Raw genomic sequence first — 22989 nt, forward strand, 5'->3', positions numbered from 1 at the left:
AAGAAACAATTTATCATTGGAAGTTTTTATTGGGCATATCATATTATGTAAACTAAACGACTTAACAATCCGAAAGGAACTAAACGGAGTAACCGCCGACACATCCATACTGTTTAAGACGGGTAAGTTACCTGAATGTAGTAATAATTCAAACAATTCTTAATCATAAGACATTTATACAAAAATGCTAAGAATGTAATTACAACGAATGAAATAATCTTTTAGCTTCAGAAAGCGGTACAATAGTTTACTCCATATCCGTTATGTAGTTTTCAGACCAAAGCGGTTTTTGTACTTATTTTAAAACACGATAAATGTAATAATGTTTCTACTTTAAAGTCTATAATAATACTTTGTGTAACTCTCCAAAATCATTAAGGAAAGCCACTAATTAAATAAAGTTCACGAATAACGAAATGTTACATTATAATTATTATTTTTTGCTTCACATTCTCAAGATATCTCATACAAATGTCTAATGTATGCATTTGTATGAGACACCGAAAAAAGTTTTCAGTATTAACCTAGTAATGGTTAGTAAATTAATGTGTCCATATGGACACTAAGCATTTATCATTGTAAATCACACTACGATCAAAGCTTAAAAAAATGTTTGTAAAATAACACTGTGTTTTGATGATAATCTTTAAAGCATTCGACTCATAAACCCACGTTCCTGATTGCTCCCCCCAATTTCTATTCCAAAGTTGCCTGAAAGAAAATGCTACTTAGCAAGAAGGCTGCCTGTTGAACATTGGCTTACTTTGTGATACTTACAGCTTGGCAAAAAAGAGTATGACGCGGTGAAAACTGGAACTAAAAAAAGATATTTGTGGCAACACTATTAAAAATGTCAGTGGTGTCAAATAACCAGTAGCTTTTGTGTTATTGCTGTATGCGCTGAGTAATTTTATACGAAGTTCTGTAAATTCTCGTACGGTTGTTGCTTGTTTTGTTATTTAAAATGAACAAAACGATTCGTAGTAGTGGTAGAACAGTGATATACCAAGTTTTTTTACGATGTTTGGCTGAATCTCAAGCGGGACAAATTTTGTCTGAAATTAACAATGTTTATCAGAGAACAGCCGATATGACAGGTATTTATGCAAATTATTCAATTATTATTACGTTCTACATGTCGAATTACGCGCTTTGCACTACTTATAATATACAATTAACGAGTTTTTGTGTTTAGTTGACAAAATAGTAACTAAGGTTATGTTTACGTATCATTTATAAGTTGACTTAATATTTTTGATTCTTTCAAGACTTAAAATTCAAATAAATTGGTGTTTTTGTATATTTGTGTATGTTTGATATTTATTTTAGGTAAATCTGTCAATACCATAAGAAAAATTGTTGAAGGTGAAAAAAATAATGGCGTGTTTTCTACACCTGGTAACCATAGGAAAGGTCGACCAAAGAAAGATCTCGATGATTTTGACCTCTGCGCAATTAGACAAAAGGTTCATTTCTTCTACACGGTAAAAAAACGGGCATGTATTATATTTTATATTAATGCCATTTTCTTCAATAAAAAACAGTATTATGTAATAAATAAAAACTTTTTATTTTTTTTCTCAGGTGCCTACACTACGAAATTTATTACCTATAGTTAAAGAAGATTTGGGATTTAATGGAAGCCGTGGACATCTAAGAAAGATATTACATTCTCTGGGTTTCTCTTACAAAAAATGTAAAACAGACAGATTGGCTCTAATGGAGAAGCCTGATATAGCAGCAAAGAGGGAACAATATTTAAAAATTATAATGCAAAATATGCATGTATGTTGTAAATGCAAATTTGCCTCAAGAACTCCAAAAACAAATTATTTTTTTGGATGAAAGCTACGTATACTCATCTTACAAGCTTAAAAAATGTTGGCAATCAATTGAAGTTAGTGGAGTGCGACACAATATATCTAAAGGCAAAAGATATATTATTGTGCATGCTGGGAATGAAAAGGGGTTTGTTCCAAATGCACTATTAATTTTCAGTGGCACAAACAAGAATGAAGATTACCATTCTGAAATGAATAGAGCAAATTTCACTAAGTGGGTTACCGAGAAATGAATTCCCAATTTGACAGAGCCTTCCATTATTGTTATGGACAATGCTCCTTACCATTCGGTAGTCATAAATAAGGCCCCAACCAGTGCAACAAAAAATGCTGATGTAAAGCTGTGGTTGCTACAAAACAATATACAATTTGATGAAATGATGCGTAAACCTGAATTGTTAATGCTTGTAAAACGCCACAAACCAGAGGCCCTTTATGAAATTGACCAAATATTGGGGGATCATGGTCACACTGTGGTACGGCTGCCTCCATATCATTGTGACCTCAATCCTATTGAATTGATATGGGGAATTGCAAAACATAAAATTGCCTCTGTCAATGTAGGGTCCATTGACATAAAGGTAGGGATCTAGTTCATAATTAGTTTTTCTTAATGTTATTAAGTTGAACTCATAATCAATAATATTTTTATTCCGACAGATGGCAGCTGAACAAGCATTCCATGCGATTACTGCCGAAGATTGAAAAATTCATGCCAACATGTTATTAAAATTGAAAAAGAGTATTATGAAAGGGGTATGACTATGTATGACGACATTGAAAAATTGGTTATTAACGTCAGAGATGAGAGCGGTAGCGAGACCACTTCAGATTCATGTGATTCAGATGAGTTTGTTGTTGCCGGAACGTCTAGCCAAGATACAATAGAGTTTTCTGGGGTGAAATATCTCGATGAAAGTGTTTTGGAATCTGATTGATTTAATATTTATAAGTTTACGCGAATGTTAGACATCGAAGACGACCAACAGCTCATTCCGCCCCGTGACCATGAAGGAATCAGTCTTCGAAACGTCGGGACGTCGTCTAAAAAACCGCGATATTATCCGAAAATAAGTATTTATTAAAAAATTTTAAATTGTTATTTTGTTTTATTAGAATAAATTGTACAAACAATAAATGGTTCATTTTCCCTTTTATCCTATTTATTCTATTATAATTATTGAACCTACTCGAATCTCCCTTAGTAAGAAGGAAAAAGGTCATTTAAATTATAAAAACAAATAATTCTGTGAGGGATCATATTATGTTGCTATATAATATTATGTTGTTACTGTGGATGGATCGAGTCTGATGGTAATTGAAAATTAACTCTAAGGGCGCGTTTATTTGACGCGAATATGTCGCCGCCGCGCGGCCGCGACGCAGTGACGGAGTTCACATGTTCAGAGACCGAACTGTTATAACAAAATACGCTTTATTTATTTAGAATATACATGTTAAATTCCGAAGTTTTAAGAAACAAAAACTTCACCACATTACTGCTTGCCGACTTGGGTTCGTCCAGTTACTAAAATTATGCGAAGTTTAACTACAAAGAAACAAGTTGTTATTGCATTATTACTTATACAAATAATGCAAAGAAGAAAAAAAGAGGTGAGATGATTTTGGGTTCATCCCATTTTGGAAATAAGAGAAGAGTTTGGAGAATTTCATACGCTTAGCTTTCGTCCACTTGGCGACCGCGTGGACAACGTGCGGTGGTATTATTCGGAGAAATTTAAATTTTGTTGCCTACCAAGGAAGTTTTCGGGTTGTGTGTCTGGGCGCTAAAAGCGTTTAACAATAAATAAAAATAACAAGTATCTAAACATTTTTCGTCGTAGTATATCGGGTTGCCACATATTTGATCTAGGCGCCCTCATTAAATCCATACTCTTTTTTGCCAAGCTGTACATTCCTGTTATTTCCAACAGGCAGCCCTAACGGCAGAAGATTTTTTTTACAATAGAAGCCCGTTTGTCTTGAAGTCAAATTATCCGCCCTACCACTGGAGTCCTTTTCACCAGAATCCTCATCGGCTAACACTGCAGGATCTGGGGAATTATCTGTGGCACCTGCCCTTTATCTGAATCTTCATTTTTAGTATCACTAGAGCTCCTTGTGAAAGATTTGGTCCAGAGAAGTACTGCTACCTTACTTATTTCTGCCGCCAAGCAGTAATGTGAGCATTACTGCGTTCCGGTTTAGAAGGTGACGGGCGCACTGGCAGTGCCCCTAAGATCTTTGCGATTTAAAGCACTGAGTGGAACTGCACATGTATGGATAGGCGTTTTACTTCCACCAAGCGCACGACTTGTTCGTCCCCTCTCTTGGTAATACAAAAAAATTCTAACACGTTTACAGTCATTTAACGTCCGACCGTTATTAAAAACTTCCAGGTCCACATACCTGATAGCAATATAAAGCAAAGTACATAAAGGCATGCAAAGTGCTTAGCGTGTCCATATGGACACATGCGCTCGAGCCACATAAAAACCAAAAAATGCAGCGCGAACTGTTATTTAGTGTTCGTATGCTTTAGGCAAAATCACAAAATATCCGCCAATGCAAGAAACATCTAGATTGTAATAAAATTATCAGATATTTTACTTAGTCTCGACTTCCGTTCATTTTTTTGGCAATATTTTAATAAAATTTTAAATAACTTTAGAAACATTTGCAAAAAATGTGTCAATTATTCTAAAGAGTTACTATAACAAAACGACATTAAATTTTCCCATTATATTGATTTGAATTAGTACTCCTTAAATTTGGTGTCCATATGGATAATACTAGGCATTACTGAATTAAGAATTATTTAAGATGTTTTATTAATTGTATTGTGATATTAAAAATATATTTTTCACGGAAGTTCTACGAACGGTGCGTTATCCTGAAATGTTTATTTTGTATCAATAATCTGACAAATAATTAAGAAAGCTATCATTTGCAACCATCTGTTCTACGACGAACGTATTTACGCTCTGATTCTCGTATAGTTAATTTTGAAGAAAAATATAATCGGAAGTTTAAGTTTAAAAGGCTTCAGTTGACTAAAATAACGGACCATATCGATCACTGGATGATACAACTTAATTACTAATATTTTGCACATCGTAATGACATCGTATATTATAATTTCCAACAAAATAGCTATATTACAGTGATTAAACTGTGCTATTATAATATTTGTGCAGACAAAGAGAGTATTTGTATTGTATTGTATTGTATTAATACGCCGCAGCTACTTAAACAAAATCAGTAAGACAGCACAAGGAAACTTAGAATACGCTACGTAACTACATATATATATATTAAAAGCTTACTACAATGTAGGAGGCTGAGTGCAAACATTTTTTTATACTTACTATCAATTGCAATCGTAAATTAGAACCCAAGTAGAAGTAGTAGTAGAAGACGGGTATTATAAAACATCTGCATTTTAATGTTGCACAGGGTCAAGAGCACGTCAAATTTAAATGCAACTTTTTGCCACTTACTAGATAATACGTATAAGAACGGTGGAAAGAGTCAAGCTTGACGTACACCCAAAGTTACCAATCGATGCAAATAACGTAATTTACAACTTTAAAAAATGTTCTTAAAATTATACAATTTTGAATCGTAATGTTATTTACATACAACAAAACAATTTAGGATATATAACATAAGTATCTCCAATTTGTCGTGGCCATTTCGTTGTGGATAAAACAAAAAAGTAACACTAGTTACCTACCTAAATCGAATTAATTGCACGAATGATTTACTTCAGTCGTGTTATTAGGAAATAAGTAACAATCGAATGTCACCCATCGTCATAATGGTAGCAAATCTAGGAAAACACCTAGATCATTGATAGATGATAGCGTGGTCCAATGGTTGAAACGAGTTATGGTTACAATCACTAGCGATATGTTATATGTTTATGCATAGAAGTGATTGGAGACAATGATGTGCACGTTTTACTTGGTACTTGTGCAACGGGCTGGTATCCGCAACTCGACGACAGGGCACATATTATACACGTTTTATTCATGGGAATTGTAAAATCAAGCGTTAAATTTAATTAAATCAACGAATCAGATTTACAAAGATCTTTTGTCCGTGGTCTCTTTAAGTATACAGCGTACCTACAATATTCATTTATAAGTAAATTAACGCGTCTGCAACAATGTTTTGATCGTCATCGTAAGTTTGAAATTCTTTCTGCCCCTTTGTTAAAAATGTCATAAAACAATAATCTTACAATTATTTTATTGATTACCTAAGCTCTCTGAAAGCTAACACAGGTATTCATCATATTTTTTGGAGCGCACAGGATAGATCGGCGTTTTGCATAATTTATTCACAAAGTTTCTAAACATGTTAAGTAGGTAGGTAACTAAGTACACAAAAACAAAATATTCCGCAGCTGGCAAAATTTTTCATTGAAATATTTTACTAGTAGTTTTTACTACATGATATTCGTGTATTTTGTGAGAAAATACTCTAGTTTGTTGTTATTATTGATACAAAGATGGAACAATCCCGGTAGCCCTGGTTTGGTGAAGTTGCTGGCTCGAATCTAGTCGGGTCGTAAGCATTTTTCTTTGTGTTTGTTCGGTCTTTGTACAATAGATAATAACTACAAATGTGTTATTGTCAGGAAAATATGTTATACCACTTTTGTCGTTAATGTTAAAATTTGAGGACATCAGTGCCTCTGCCATTAGTTTTCAGAGTCACTTGCCCCTAAAGACCGCCTAAATTACTTCACAATTTTCTAGGGAAAGTTTTGCAGTGTCTCCAGCAGTCACAAAAAGGTGTAAATGTACTCATACTGGGCACCTGTTGTATTCAGTAGTAATTTCAGGGTGGTGTGTGTTTCATCAGTCGTGCCTACGATTTACAAAACGAAAACTTCTAGACAATGTGGTCTTATAAAAGCTATAAACTAAACTGGGCGCGTCATCTAGTGGAACCGCATTGTTGTTCTAATTTCGTAAGCACCTTGCGTCCGAAGCGCTTTCTACTTCATTCGTCAAAAAACAGTAATAGTAAAATCAATTGACAAATTGTATGGACCAATAAATGTTATTATTAGGTGTAGGTCAATGTATTATTATTGAGTTTTAATACGCCATTTAGTACTTACAAGTAGGTATAATATTGAAATTAAAGCATCGACAATTCGTGACTTATACCTAATTATGTATATAATATCCACAGCTTTTATGTCAGTGTTACGTTAACATTAGTCTCGCTCGGTACAACGATTACATTTATAAATTAGGAAATACGATTGGGTTTTCCGAAATGCACTATATATAGTCAACTAAACACTTAAAGTTCTAAAGACCTTATAAAAGTATTACACATTAAGTACAGCATTTGTGTACTAAACATCACCTTTATATTACGCCAACTACCCACTAATACGAAGATGTGCGAACTGCGAAAGATGACTATATTTATGTACAAAAATATCTACATGGCTGCTTCATTCCACTTGTATAATGATTATTGTGTCACATTTTCGTTTTGGTGGACAGTAGGCCAACAATCAAGTACTTGTTTATTGAACGTACATGTAGACTTTAGTGTATTTTACTTCCATTTTTTACACTAAACGTTCAATACAGAAGCACTGTAAAGTGTGATTTGTTTTATTTAATGTTAGGGTTGGACCTATTATTCTAATCAATCTTCATAGCATTTTTCAGTAAAGCGCCCGTTCTCAAGATGAGATTAGCTTGGGATGGAATTTGTTCGAAAGCTGGTTTGTAACTAGAGTCGTTCCTTGCATTATAAAGTATAATATGTTATTCAGTAAAGGTTCATTGCTAAATTGCTGATAAATATTGCGTTACCCTTAGGGCCAGCGCAAACTGAGAGCAAGGCTGAAGACACGACATTTATGTATATGTATTTTATGCTATAACAATAGAAATTAGGTACTTATAAAATGCTCTGAGGCGCAGAGAAATGCGCTACGATACTTCGAGGTCGATGCTAGAGCATTCAAATGTTTACCTTATTTCAATTGAAATAGCATAAAACATACATTGATAAATTTAATGTCCTCTGCCTTCCGCGGGCGGACGCGGCGGTTTTCGCTGACCCTTAGGCTAAGAACTCATGGAGCGGTTTTCACCCGCGCCCGCCGCGGTTGCGGGACCGCGGCCTCCGAAGAATGTAGAAATGTATGCAATATTTAGTAGCACATTTCACGACGCGTTTTACGCCCGCAGCGGAGACGCGGTCGGTTCGCGGGTGACGCGTTCCACGCGCGCGGTTTGGGTCTTTCCTTCCCACGCCATTTTGTGATTGATTTTCGATTGCAAAATTATGGATTTTGAAGTCGATCAATTAATTTTCTACCAGTTACCATTTTTCTTAAAAGTTCTGAATAAGCAGATACGGACATCCGAATAAAATTAAAGAATTTGTCTTCTTGTTTTTTTATCTCATTAATAAGAACGAATAATCCGTAACGATTTCTTTCCGGAATCAGAGGATGCACTCTGAATCTTTTAGGCCTTCTTCTTTTAATTCTTCGATGAAGTAAATATAACGCGATAGCTCGTTTTTGATGTGGGTCCATGGCCACGTCTGAGCCTTAACTGACGGTCTCAATCGATCGTAAATAACTGCGCGCCTTGCGATCCTCTCCCGCCAAGTTTGCAGGCCGTACCGCAACCGCGGATTTATCGAGTCTATTCATATTTGAGTATTTGATTAGATCAAAGTATTACACAAAGAACTGACGCTTTTTAAAGGCAGCTTCCCAAGGCCCGTGGCCCGTTACGCGAGCGCGTCCGTGCTTGTCTGTGGCGGCCTGTTTGGATCGATAACTTCAAAGTGCGCGCACACGCTCGCCTAGGCCTAGCCTTCGATATGTATCGAATACGCAACGCGACTCTCGGCCCGAGGACACCCGGACTCGTCCGTTTTGCGAGCTCACCCGTACAAATCGGCACGTTTGACGTCACAGGCCGGGGGAAGCCGCCTTTATAGTTTTAATTCCGAATGAAAATTTAAATATATATAATGTACATATATAAAAAAAGTTGAAATCATCAATCTTTTACGCTTCAACTGACGTGACATCCTCTCGACGATCATGGGATTTCAAGATCATCTGCCTGAACATTAAGTAGAATAAAAATTGCTAACTGTAGTTAAGTCTCTCGATGTTGCATCATCTGTCAAGCGAGCGATTCAGTCAGGCCCAGGGTATTCCAATGCACCACATTGAACCCAATAGCCATTTTAATAGGCGTAGATTGGTCTCTTTGAGGATGACCATGTCTTCCAGCAGTAGCTCTCCTTTGTTAATTCGCCATTTGGATCACTATAGTTCACATAAGAATCCATGACGCCATTTCTTCCAGAAAATTGTCTCAGGATTTCGATTTATTGAAATGCGCCTAATTGACTAGGCTTTCTCGAGCTGTAGTGTGACTTGGTGTACCGATCAGGAAGTGCCCGAAAGCCAAAGGATGAAGGTCTCGGAATACTAAGCATTTATCAGTCCCCACTCAAAGGAGGTATTTTTACAGGTAGTAATTTTAAATTGTAGGGTTTGATGAAGAGGAGTTATGAGAACCAGTTTTTATTTTAATTTAGGTCATCAGTTCATCAGGCCACAAAACTTATTTTCTATCACCTCCCTTTCGCCCAGTTGCAAATTTTCTATTGTATTTTCTGAAAGCTGTATCTCAGTGTTAACTTGACCATTGTTTTTGTTACATTTAACTAAATATAAATGAAGAAAATATGCAACGTGTACCTCGATCGCGCGAAAAACCGATTCCGTTAGAAACAGCTGAAGCCGGATACTCCTTAGCGAGCTGTAACGTGACACATACAGTAAACAGGTTCTAGTGTGTATGCTTGAAACAGTCTTCAATCAGATGGCTTACTGCTAACCGCATGCGTTCTGCTCGCGGCAAGCTCTCTAACTACGTACGCACTATGATTTTTGGTTACACAAGGAACGGTTATAGCTCACTAGTGAGGACCCGGCATGATGCGCGACGTTGTCATTGGCAAGCGCAGCGATAACATCCGACACGGTGTATGGTGTCCGTACTTCGTATATTCTTACCGTTTACTTTCCACAATTTTCTGGAATTCCTTGGCAGATCCGATTTCATTAAAATAGAAATGTTTTAGGACAGGAGTGTGGGATGGGAGTGTGTACTTGCGTATTCAAGTGATATTTATGAATTATAATTAATAAATCACACTCACTAATGATGAAATTAAAAAAAAAATTGTGATAATTTCAGCTAACAAATTAGAGATGTGGGTGGTGAATGGCTTGACAAATTAATTTCTACTTTACGTAAAACGTAAAGTAGAGTCTAATTTGTCCTCGGATTTGGACTGTTGCACACTGTCGGGAATTCTCCCCTTCAGCAATCAAGTCGGGGACCCCGTAAATTATCAGATAATTACACAACGAATTGACGATTGTTCTTATATATTCAACTCGATATATTACATGCTTTATTAAAAGGAATAAAAAATAGAACTAGATAAAAAAAATTGTGAAATGATATAACTTGGTCGATACCATCGCGTGTTGTCTTTTTCAACTGACGACATTCATATGCCTATTGTATATAGTTAACGGGCGCGAATAAACAATGTCGATGTTCGCAAATCCGGGTCTTTACTATTTAACGAACTGGTTAATAGCAGTGCTAAATAATGTTAGGTATATAAATCGCACTTTATTTTTGTAAATTTAAGTTATATAGTACGAAAAGGATTTAAAGCAGGTCACATACTGTAACGTTTGCAAAAATTGTGTTCTTGAACTTCGCTATGTCCTCGAGGTTGTTAATGGTAATTCCCAATCACATTTACACCATATTTTTGTTTCGTAAATTTGTAAAGTAATTGCAATTTTAAACTGAAAATCACTGTGTCTAATCTGTTGCACATTTTTTCTTACTGGTTTACCGCATTTATAAAAGGTAAGAATTTGCAGGAATATACATCTTCACATTTAAACAAATGAATAATTTACATTGCACACTTGCTTACAAGATGCATTTTCGCCAGGGTCCAACGTATATTTTTCTAGTAATAGTTACTCGCATAATGAAAATATGCCTTATTGTTAGCACAGCCAGGCCATTTCTGATATTTGTTCGTGTCACATAGGCAATGATCGGAATAGTGTCCCAAATCAGTATTTGGACACTCTACGTGTCACTCCTTGCATCTACAAGGAGTGGAGTGGTTAAAACCATTAAATATTAATTAATTACATTTTCGAATTCCGGATTTCCAGAAAAAGTTTTATTGCACTGTAACATAAAACGAATATATATAATGAAGTTGGATTTTAACCACTAAAATGTCACTCGTGGTATGGGAACACTATATTGTACATTTAAGACACACGAATCAAGATGTGAAACAGTGCAAAAATAAAGAGCTTTTCTTATCAAACATTACTTTAGTTATTAGAATCAATTAGTCAAAACGTAACATCAAATAAAAAATTCATTGAAAGCAGAGATGTATAACTTCAATTCGATAGACATTTCTTCTAAAAAGAAAGCGCATAATGATGTGCGGCGGCTGTAAAACCTATGTACAAATCCGTTAAGGGATTGCAGATAGATTAAATTTAAGAACCACTGTTCATTATTTTGTTTTAGATAATAAATGAGATAAAAAAGAGGGACAAATAGCAGTCGCAGTAAAGTGAGCTTCAAACCAATGTAAACTTCATAACGAGTAAAGGACGAAAAGGAAAGTTACTAGTAAGACAGTAGGTTTAGAAATATGTGCAAAAGAATACACACAGTCGGCATATGGTAATCGCAAAACGTGAGCAATACATACAAACTCATACATAAACGGGACATTAATATTCGCTTAAAGTTTCTAGTGATGTTCTGTTCAAGGTATAAATTACAAAAAATTCACTTTCGCAATAAAAGGAGATCATAGAAAATTCACTCCTACCTCAAAATATAATTATGATAATTTATAAATACCATTGTTTATAATAGAAAGCCAGTAAGTAAATAGTTTTTTTATTTACTTGTCTTATTTGGTGCGCTTCCCCGAGTTCTTACAAAACGACATTTAACATAATTTAGGCATAGAACGTTAAATATATTATAAACCGCATATCGATATTTTGAAAATTTATTCCAATGACTGGTTGGTTAAATGAAACCACTGACTTAAATACTTTACACCAATGCTTTGGATTTTTCATACAAATGTTCAAAATACATTTTGTAATTTTCTATGGTATGCAAACCAGCAAACAGATGTTACAATTGATGCAAAGCAGTAATTTTTGCCTGTAGACTTTTGCAATACTAAGGACTTCTTTACTCAGGTGAATTATGCACGTAGAACATCAATAAATTTGAATGAGGACACAAATTTTGTTCAAGAATTTTAAATTATAATTTTGCTAAAGTTTTTTCGATCACTACATATCGTAAGTGAAACTATTTTATTGGATTTAAAATAGCGTATATTTTTCTCAAACAATCCAACGTTTGGGGCCATTTACAAGTTCTATTGAAAAAATCAATGTAAGCGATTTAGTTTCATTTTCAATTTGCTAAAATTGTTTAATATAACGAGGTAATTCGGGACCTGCTCAGGTAATACCGTCGTCGTCGTCGTCGAACGGAATGACCGTGTATAGCTACAGTACAGAAAAAAAAGCAATTTAGGTATACAACACTGGGTGGGTTATTTTGTTTAAAAGAAAATGCAACTAAAGCCATCGCTGAAGCAGTTTCTATACAACACATTATTTGTTAGAAAAAGTAAAAGAAAAATGGGTTTTTTTTTTTGGTTAAGAAAAAGTCTCCACTAATAATTGTGCTCAAGATATGATTTAACATGCTGGTAAGTTCTACAGTCCTCGTTGCTAGAGTTCAACATTTGCATCAGTCTCTGGAATAAGCAGTTAACACGACGTAACTAACTCAGCTCAGGGAATATCATTGTTTTAAACAGGTCACACATAATGTCACTCCGTGCCGTTGTAGAATACAGTTCGCAGTAACCTATGAAAATCTTTCCCTCCGCACACACTATAGGCACATAATATATACTCTTTGTATCCCCAATTGAGTAACTGTAAGGACACTTCACTCCTTCAAGTGTCATATTATATGACATACTGTTATGTGATACTATAGTTGCCATAGTATTTATTGTCTACCTACCATAGTTATTGGGTAAGTAGGATCCGAATATCGATTCAATGGATACTACCGCATTTTAGATTGTCGATCATGCCATATTGCGTATTTTGTGCAAGCGGTATCAATCATTTGATTCATGTGGCGCGTCAATGATGTAGCCAAAGGAGTTAGATCGCGCAGCATTTTCTCCTGTAAAACCAAAAAGCAGATTGTTTACGAACTGCGAGGAACGAAAGAAAAGAAAGGAAAATACATTAATTGAATATTAAAGGTCAAAATAATGTAATGTGTTGATAGGACTACGAACTAAAAACCACTATCAGACTCGAGTTGTGGGATAAATAACCGAACCACGAATTTATACCCTATAATCCAAACTAATACTATACATGCGAAAGTAACTCTTGTCTGTTTCACGCCTAAACTACTGAACCAATTTTGATGAATTTTAGTAAAGAGACAGATGGGATCTAGGAGAAGGACATAGGCTACTTTTTGTCACAAAAATAACTTTTAAAATGGGTTAAATAGCGATTGGTTTGTATGGAGAACCAATAAAACTACGAAAATTTGTTTAGTACTCATTCTACGTTGACGAAGTCGCAGCTAGTTATTCATAAATAATATCACGCCCTCCTTTCAGTAATTTAAACAGAGCTTACAATAACTATAATTATAAATAATAATGACAATAACCTCAAACGGCCTCAGTTTCATAGATTTAAATCTTAGTAGCGCATCATAGAACTTGCTAGCTTTGGCAGCAGCATCCTCGGAGTCAGCCACCGAACCTGGTTGAGGGAAACATTTCCACAGTTCGCGTAGCAATTCTCCACCCGAGAGGTACAGGCGATGAAGTTCAGCCTTAACATCTTGTGGAATCAGTTCTGAAAAACAGAATCAAATTTGAATAATTGGGATAGAAAGTTGACGCAAAATGTGACGATTATGGCAAAACCGCCTATTTTGTATAGGTTCAAATGTTATAACGTGACGGTGGTGATGGATACGCACGTGACATGGAAGCGGCATGATGTTGCCTCATTAAGGCCCCGCCAGGACTGAGTTCGCCTAAAGCGCCTACAGCGCATGCTGCACTCAACCTCACAGGACGTTGACATTGCTGTCCGCTTGACCAAGCCTGCAGAAAAAAAGGATTTTTTTTTTATTTATCTAATATTGTAAACAAATATTATTAATTTGAGTGACGAAATCACCTTAGACTGTCATAGTTTATGCAAAACCATCAAATTAGCGAGTAAATTTTGCTAAAGAGATATTTAATCTAACCTGTTTGGGGCCCGCGTGTTATAGGAATAAATAAATTCGATTGCTTCAAGTCACTTATATAACGATTTCTTTTTTACTAAGGGGTACGTGTCAGTTTTACGTCATGGTTAACTAGGTAAACGGAATACAATATTAAACACATACATACACTTAACGCTCTTTTCCCATCAGGGTAGACAGAGCCCACAGGCTTCCACTAACTACGATCTTGCCACGGAGATTTACTAAAAATATGTTTCATAACTTTTTATAAGTTTTGTACCTGACAAATCGACGCCAGCGCCGATAAAGGAGGTGGATTGTTCCCTTGTGTAATGGTGTGGTATGATTGGGAAGATGGTCCTAGTAAGTAACGTTCAATCTGCAAAACAAAGTATGATTTAATAAAGAATAATATTTCTCAATCACGAGAGTTTTGTTATGAAAGTTGAATGTCATGGTCCTACTTTCACACAAAACTTAAACTTATCTTGCATAAACGTGTCATAATGGTATTGTTTGAAAATTGATAAAAAAGTACCTTAGACAGCTTTAGTTCCTGTGTATCCTCTCTTTTACTTGAGCTTTCGAGATCTTCGTAATGAATTTTTTCTAAAATCCTTTTCTTTTTCTCATGGGGTTCAAAGGTTTTGTCTTCAGATGACCGTTTCTTTGCAACTCCATTACCATTCTGCATTCCATTCTCGACAATCTTGTTGTTATTGTTTGTCGTCTTACTACTACTGCTGTTATTATTATTACTAGAATTCGTTTTATGACTAGCTTTGAGCACCTGAAAATAACAATTTGTTAAGAAAAAGGAAATCCGAATGGAATTTACAGACGACGATGACAATAATATTTAATTTTATATGGAGTGTGTTGATTTGCATTCTCGCCTTATTTAAGAAATTAATAATAGAAATAATTCCAAACCATCTAAAATATTTAAAAAAACGTTCCGTTCAATGTTCTGGCTAATTATATATAGTAACTTTTGCAAAATAGTCCGTAAATCGTATGCACCGCGCGCGGGCAGTGACCCAGCCAGCCGCTTCACCGAGCGATACGTAATCTTTCTCGATCGCTTATTTATCTATTATGATTATGTACTCGTATTGTTATAATTTACTCATTATTTACAATAATTAGAAAAGTTTTTATTTATTTCATTTCATACATACAGCTATTTTTACAGGACCATCCCAATACAATAGTGTAGCATCATTAACTCTTGTTTACATAACAAACCACGCGGCATTTCGCGAGACTAAAATTGCGGTAGGCTCGGCGGTGCGGCGATCCCACTTATCCCAGTGCGCGAACGAGCGCACTGAAGGGGCGAAGTGCGTTTGAGAAAGAGAAGCAACAATTAGGCGATTCCTACGTCGGCCCACTACGCCATAAGTTTTGGTAGCACATGCCGTGCAAGTTCATGACCTTTGGATCAAGTGATTGCGAATCGATGTTTACCGCAATTAAATAAAAAATAAGTATTTAGGACATCTTTTTGCATTCAGAATTTATTTGGGTTTAGAATCGGACATAGAATGATCTCTGTAAATAATAGTAAATATGGCGAGAATGCAAATCAAAACAATGTATGTACTGGGTAACTAAAACCATGTAATACGCCTTTCATTAGCCAAACAAGATACTACATTTGGGCACGAGATGCTGTTTTGTATCAATCCTTTTATGTTCAAATTAATTATACAGCAAAGGCTCATGGACTTAGGTTAGTATACAAAGTATACTTACCATTATCGAGTGTTGATTGAATCGTTTTATCATATTACGATGTATGGATGTGCTATCTCCACGCTCTTTCTCGTGCGGTGTGTCTTCTTCATTGGGCAAAAGAGGAATTGGTTCCACAAATTGAGGTAAATCCACCTGTTAATGTGATTATAGTTAAGATAACCTTAAAATACAGAAAATGTAATGATATTGCCATTAGAAAAGATAAAATTACATACAGTGAGATCTAAAGTAGTATGTTTCATGGCTGAGGCTATCGCTTGGTCATCCATTTTGGCACATTCTCCGAATAAGTCTTTACTTGACGCCGAAGCAATACGATCCCTAAAAATTTATTCATCAAGCTTTAATACCCTTAAAAAAATATATAAATTAGAGTAAATGCATAAATTACAAAAGGTTTTATTTATGTAGTGTAGGTCAATTTTACATGTAGATATAATATTTTTGGGGAGGGTTATTGTTGCAAACTACACTTGTTTTCTGAGAGGTCTTTGTTTGCACTGTCTGCGCACTGACATGGAAGAAAATAAAAATACAAAATGCATTCATTTTGTTTCTAAAGACACAAATTTAACGTCATCAAAGCTACCTGTGAAAATAATGGGATTGAAAGAATTTAGTCCAGAACTCTGCTTCAGTCATTTTCTTTGGAACATAATCCATATGTTTCTTTCTTACTGCTGGATATGTTTTGAATATTGCATCTATTATGTCTTGAGTGAGATTGTACTTGAGGCCATTACAACCATCAGTTTGTGGCTGAATGTCAGCTAGAAATGCTCCTGAGACTCCTGTAGGATTAAATTATTGAAACATTGTAATCTCTGCAACAATTTGATATAAGACATTTCGAGGCAGATTCTATAAATAATGACATCAGACACAACAACTGCTGCAATGCTAATGTAGCCATCTAAAATATTGCATAAAATTTATTTCAATAGTTCTTTAATAAGGTGCCTTACCTGCTTCTTGTTTAACATTGTTGGACTCCGTATATTGTTTCAAGGTAGGAGTATTCCAGTACACATCGCTACTAATCACTTGTGATATAACCAGATCCTCATATAAATGTTTCAAAGTAGGGTGAAGTGACAAGAGTCTGGATTTCATTTCAAGTTCCCCATCTATTTGTCGTTTAAACTTGGGCAGTAAGTCCTGGAGTAACATCTTCACCTGGTCTCGGTCTTTAGCTTGAGCTTCCGGACCCGCTGGATTAACAAAGTGGAATGTGGAACATGTTCCATCATAAAGTACAACTTGCAACTGTACTTTGCTTTTTCCAGCTGGTGAAATTTTTTGTGCTGCAATATTTAAACTTGATTAATGACCATGGTTTCAATAGTAAATGAATTAATTCTTCACAAAATAATTCACAGTGCAACAAATGGTAGTGAAATATATATCATAGGCCGCATAGAAGCATCTTTACAAAAACACTGACTATAGTCACACTGTAAAAAAGTGTTCGCAAGGCATATCTTCTCAAGTGTATAGTTCAATGCAGGAATTTTATTGGGAACATTGTGGTTATATTTACATTTACTAACTACATATTTTTGTCATTTATTATTAAGGGATATTTATTACTATGATATGATAAAATTTCACAAACAAATATTATACAAATATTATTATAGTATTTAAACATAGTGTAAACTCGCTTTATAAAGTTCAATTCACAAAGCAAAACCAAAAAAAAAAAATAACTGTTATATATTAAGATCTAGTTTCTTTTTCACATATTAAAAGTAAAAAAAAACATTTAAGGTGAGTACTTGAATTTTTTATAGGACAGTTGAATGTTGTATTCATGCATCAAAGAACAACTTAACATGATAGTTCTAAAAAAGACTTTATTTGCTTGCTTATATATTATTAATGAAGCGTAATGGAACTGTCTCCCTCACAGTAACTTTGGTAAGTTTATGCATTTGACAAGTAGCTTGAAGTAAAGGTTAAGACGAATAAACCACGGGCCCCAAATTGCTTGCAATTTGTTTAGAATCTAGTTCAACAAAGTAACTGTTATATATAGCATGGCACCGCCAAACACTAATGAATTGATTATTATTATTATTTTATTAGGGTGGCTTTATTCGGGGCATATGCAGCCCCTCATTACTGCAACCAACAACTGATCTATTGTGATCACCAGTAATTATAGTTCAGAACCAAAGAAAAAGGCCGACAGCATTGAACAACTGAAGGAATTTCCTGGCTCCGACGTTTTGTCCTCTGGTTGTAGCATGTGCCTTTCCAGTATGGAGCTTTGTACGCCCATCAGGGTGAGAAGATGAACAGGAGCTTCATCTGCCTCATGGCAGAATGTACACTCTCTATTCTCTCTCTATCTAATATTTCACATGTGCTTGTTCAAGCCACAATGTCCTGTTAAGACTCACTAGAAAATTCTGACATCATTCCTGTCCAATGACAGAGCATCTCTGCAGTGTTTGGCACTCTAGGCAGATATCAGGGCATTTGATTGCTCAAGACCCTTACTCTGTAGCCACACTTCTCGGGAGACATATGTGCTCTCGTTCGGCAGAGTGAGCTTTGCTAGGCTGTCACTATAAAGGGTTCGGGTTCAATAAAGGTTTCCATAGCACCAGCCTTTGCCTTTGCCAGTTCATCTGCTGCCTCATTACCCTCGACATCAGAGTGGCTTGGTACGCAATGCAGGACCACTTTATTCCTTTCCCTGAAAGCATTCAGCATAGTCACATAGTTCTCTACATTCCAAAATGTTTAGAGTGGCTTGCTCAGATTCCGAGATGTGCAACAAGCATTTGATGAGGTCAGGCACAGTGGGTTGTTATTCAAGCTCAAAAAACTTTTACCTTACAATATGTACCTACTATAAAAATCATATTTAAAAGATCGGATGTGCTAGTTAAGATTAATGATTCAACTTCCATGTTTTACGATATAAAAGCAGGTATCCCCAGGGTTCAGAGATGGGGCCATTGCTCTACATGCTGTAGAGCTGTTGTACCAGAGACTGTTAATATCTTGACTGCTATGTTCGCAGATGACACAGCCATTCTAACATCAGGTAGAGGCCCAGAGACTGCTTCAAGAATATTTCAATTGTATCTCAATGAGATACATTCTTGGATTAATAACTGGCGAATCAAAGCTAGCGCAGCAAAGTCCAATCACATCACTTTTACACTGAGAATAGAAGATTGTTTGACTGTGAAATTAGATGAAGCTGTGCTACCTCACAATAATGTTGTTAAAGGAGTCTAGCTTGACAGCAGACAAACTAGGAAAACACACATAGAATTCATTATAAAATCATTCTCATCATATTTAAAGATGAGGTACAATAAACAGTAAAAGTAAAATAAATCTATATTGAAATCAAGCAAATTATAAAAGTTCTTGATAAAATCATATTATTTTGACATGGAATCAAACCACTGGTCCTTGTTCTTTAGATTGCATTTTATATAGCTATTTAATCCAACCCTTAGCTTTATAATTATTATTTTAAATGGCGGAACAGTAGGGTGAAAAGTTGTTTAGATTTAGTAATAAAATTCTGGAGCGGAAAATATTTATAATTTGTATTTTTTGAAAAATACAAACAATAACGAAAATAACAAAATACAATAGTTTCTAATGTGTTTTCATGCTCTAATGTCAAAGACAATAAAATTATTGACACACTACTATTAGTCCAAAAACTTGCAAAGTTAAAGTGGAAAAATAGTATTATATATTTAAAAATTTTGCAGACATTAGTTACCTTGGAATGAACAAGTTTAGTGTACAGAAAACTGGTTTAAAACTGCTTTTTGTTTAGGACCTCAACTCTTGCTGCATCACCTTTTCATAGAATGTATTTTTAATGAACTTATTGACTTAAATTATGCTGGATCAGCTACGAATCTAATAACCATAATCTCTATTGGAAGTATTCATACTTATTTCTTACAATTTAATTAGTTATTTATGTGGTTGTCAACTCAGTCAAGCCCGCTTCACAACAAAATGAATGGACAAATTTTGAAACAATGAAATAAAATAAGAGTATTGTAAGTCATTACAATACATATAGTTGTTTATGTTCAATTTCAAATTAAGTACTATTATTGTAAATGGAAAATGATTTGATTTGTGCCAAATTAAAATAGGCGCCTTGTCGTCAAGTTGCGGACACCAGCCCGTTACACCAAGTACCAAGTAAACTAGTTGTGTACGTAGGGCAGCTTAGGTTAAAGTTCTCAATTATTAGTGGCAGCAGCTGTCAGGACGAAAACGATGATGCTGTGAAACCTGTGGTTTACTTGTCTTAATTTAAAGGACATACATTTAAACAGGTAAAAAATGATGATACTGTAGTAAAGTTGCAAATGGGGTGGAGTTGTCATACAATATAATAAAGACTGACTAATCGTAATCTGTACCAATGTTTTCACATATTATGAAATCATCTACATAAGCTTGCTAGCTATTATGAAGGAAATATTAGTCAAAAAGCAGGGAAAGGCCACTTACTCTTGATATCGGCGTACTTATGAGACACTGCCACAGTGTCCCTATTCTCCAGCATCCATGCCAGTCTCTGGTTCATCACATACAATGTTCCGTCTCCTTTTTTATACCTCACGTAGCTTACGCTTAACAACACATCCTCCGAAGACGTCGTCATTTCTACACATTCGAAAATACACTTCCTGGACACACCTCTATCATGTAAAAGTTATAAAAAACTGTTGTAAAATGTTGAGACTCGTGACTTGTGGCAGTTGTGTGTGGTCCGTTTCTAAGGCCAAATTTCTTTCAACTGTAAAGACATAAAATAGGTTCTCGTGTCTCACTATGTGTAATTATCAAATATTATGAAATGACGATGTTTCGGACTATACAAAACGTGGCAAAGAAATCCTACAATTACAAAAAGCACATTCTTCTGTCCGTCAGTCACCCATTTGCGGTTTTTGACAGTGTTTTTTTAATTATGATAATTCTCAGGGCTGCCATAGGATGCAAAATCACAAATCCTTGTTGTGTGATTGATCTATTCATAGGAATTTATTGGATCTAATAAAGTTTTGTGTACAATTATGTTCTATATTTAATTGTATAACAAATTGCCCAATATAGTTTTTATTATGTATGTAAATAAATTAAAAAATAAAAGTCACATTTCGATAGTTTACAATCAATCAATCAATACAAAAAAAAAATCAATCAATACACTAACGTCACATTCATATTTACAATTTTATTAAGGTATTATATAAAAAAATATGATATAAAAATCGTATAATGACATACGATTTTTTTTAAAATTTGATCATTTTTCCTTTTTCTCTTGTAAAGTGAAATATTCTGCTATTTATATAGGTACCTACTCCTTTCCGTTATCATTATCACATCTTATTTTTGATAATTTTTTCTGTAATATTTTGTATTTGACTGACGTATTTTTAAGCATTCATAAGCTTGTTCCTTTGATCGAATACAATACACTCTCGCTAACTTACTATAATCATCTATAAATGTCAAAAAAAATTCTCCTTGGTATCCTGTACTTCGGTGTTGTCTGTTCAAATCTGTGTGTACAATGTCTAACATATTTTTTGCTGTTGTCCTGTGTTTCAACGCAGATAACGCACTTCATATCATCAATCAGTTTCTATTTGTTTAGGTTAGGTAGTCCTTCTGATATTTGGTTTTTGCACATCATGTCAAGGTAATGGAATAATTACAAAATATTTAGTAAAGCTTTTCTGTCAATGTCATATTACAATTTGCCGCATTTACGCTTACTTCCCTACAGACAAAACTTTTTATCTTGTAAAGTCTGTCATGTTTCTTCGTAATTGCTACCAATTCTCTGTTCACTGTGAACGAAAATACATAGCGTATTTTCGTTCAATATCCCGTCGAAAGTATTGGTGATTATCCGTTATTTTCGAATAGCTTAATAAGTTAACTTACATCTTTTTAATGTCAAATTCGTTGCCTACTATCATTTGCTTCTGTTCCTTTAAACATAAAAGTAAATTGTAATGCTTCCAACCTTTTTCGCTTTCAACTCTTCCATCTCCAACCCTCACTTTTAATTGTTATTTTAATGTTACACATTTATCGAAATATTCGTCAGTATTTATAATGTGGTCTGTGCATTCACTGTCTAAAAACCAATTTATTCGTCATTCCTTAATTGAAGCATTATTACTAATCGCCGAATTGTTAACAATACACATGTGAAAGCTCTTTTTTATAATATCCCGTGTTATAGTAATTGCCTCTATCTCTTGGTCCAAAATTGTAGTAGCTACGTTCACGACCCTGACCACGAGCATAATGTCCCCGTTCTCGACCGCTGTTTCCGTGCTGACGGTATGTTCGTTTATTCTCAAGTCAATGCCAATACCACTTTGAACGCGTTCGAGGTACCCGGCATTTCTTCTTCTTTCTATTTCTTTCTATGTTCTATGTTTAGACTTTGGATTGTCTACATTCCTGTCTTACTTTTTAAAAATTCTATTTTTTCATGCAGAACATTTATTAATTAAATTCTTAAATTTGAAGATTTTTCAATAGACGAATTTGCCTATTAGCTTATTCCGTTCCGTCAAAAATTGGTATTAGGATATTATTACTCATTTTTATTTATTTATTGAACACTTCTTTTGTTCAAACACTCTTACTACCATATTTAGAACGGCGGAAAAGACGAGAGATAATAAATAATATTATGTAGGTATTCATCATAACACAAACTTATTTTACATCCTCATAACGACGTACAGCCATTGACATAATATTATATTATTTTAAAAAACTAAGCGGCCAGTATAAATATATAAAGGGACCTAATACAACCTCAACAAATATAATTATTCGCATTGCCCTTATCATTATTTGCCATTGTTTACAATAGGTCTTTTAATCGAGAGACAGTAGCCTAC

At 34.8% G+C, this 22989-nt stretch overlaps 1 protein-coding gene across 3 annotated transcripts; it reads right to left on the bottom strand.

Moving 5' to 3' along the window:
- Positions 1-11963: 11963 nt before the first annotated feature.
- Positions 11964-21038, bottom strand: LOC113225493 (general transcription factor IIH subunit 1). Of its 3 annotated transcripts, none has more exons than XM_026457825.1 (11): positions 20564-21038; positions 17020-17358; positions 16644-16845; positions 16270-16375; positions 16052-16186; positions 14832-15083; positions 14574-14672; positions 14036-14162; positions 13718-13908; positions 13043-13210; positions 11964-12513 (listed from the first exon to the last, which is right to left on the bottom strand). In XM_026457825.1, the coding sequence occupies exons 1-10, from the start codon at positions 20715-20717 to the stop codon at positions 13088-13090; spliced, it is 1728 nt and encodes a 575-aa protein (XP_026313610.1). In that variant the 5' UTR covers positions 20718-21038; the 3' UTR covers positions 11964-12513; positions 13043-13087. The 3 variants fall into 3 exon arrangements, with proteins under 3 accessions (XP_026313610.1, XP_026313596.1, XP_026313604.1); XM_026457819.1 differs by having other exon boundaries at positions 11965-12767; XM_026457811.1 differs by having other exon boundaries at positions 11964-13210.
- Positions 21039-22989: the final 1951 nt, after the last annotated feature.

The sequence above is a fragment of the Hyposmocoma kahamanoa genome, unplaced genomic scaffold (assembly GCF_003589595.1).
Source record: "Hyposmocoma kahamanoa isolate Upper Pololo Valley unplaced genomic scaffold, ASM358959v1 100021, whole genome shotgun sequence".
In the NCBI taxonomy this organism is placed as follows: domain Eukaryota; kingdom Metazoa; phylum Arthropoda; class Insecta; order Lepidoptera; family Cosmopterigidae; genus Hyposmocoma; species Hyposmocoma kahamanoa.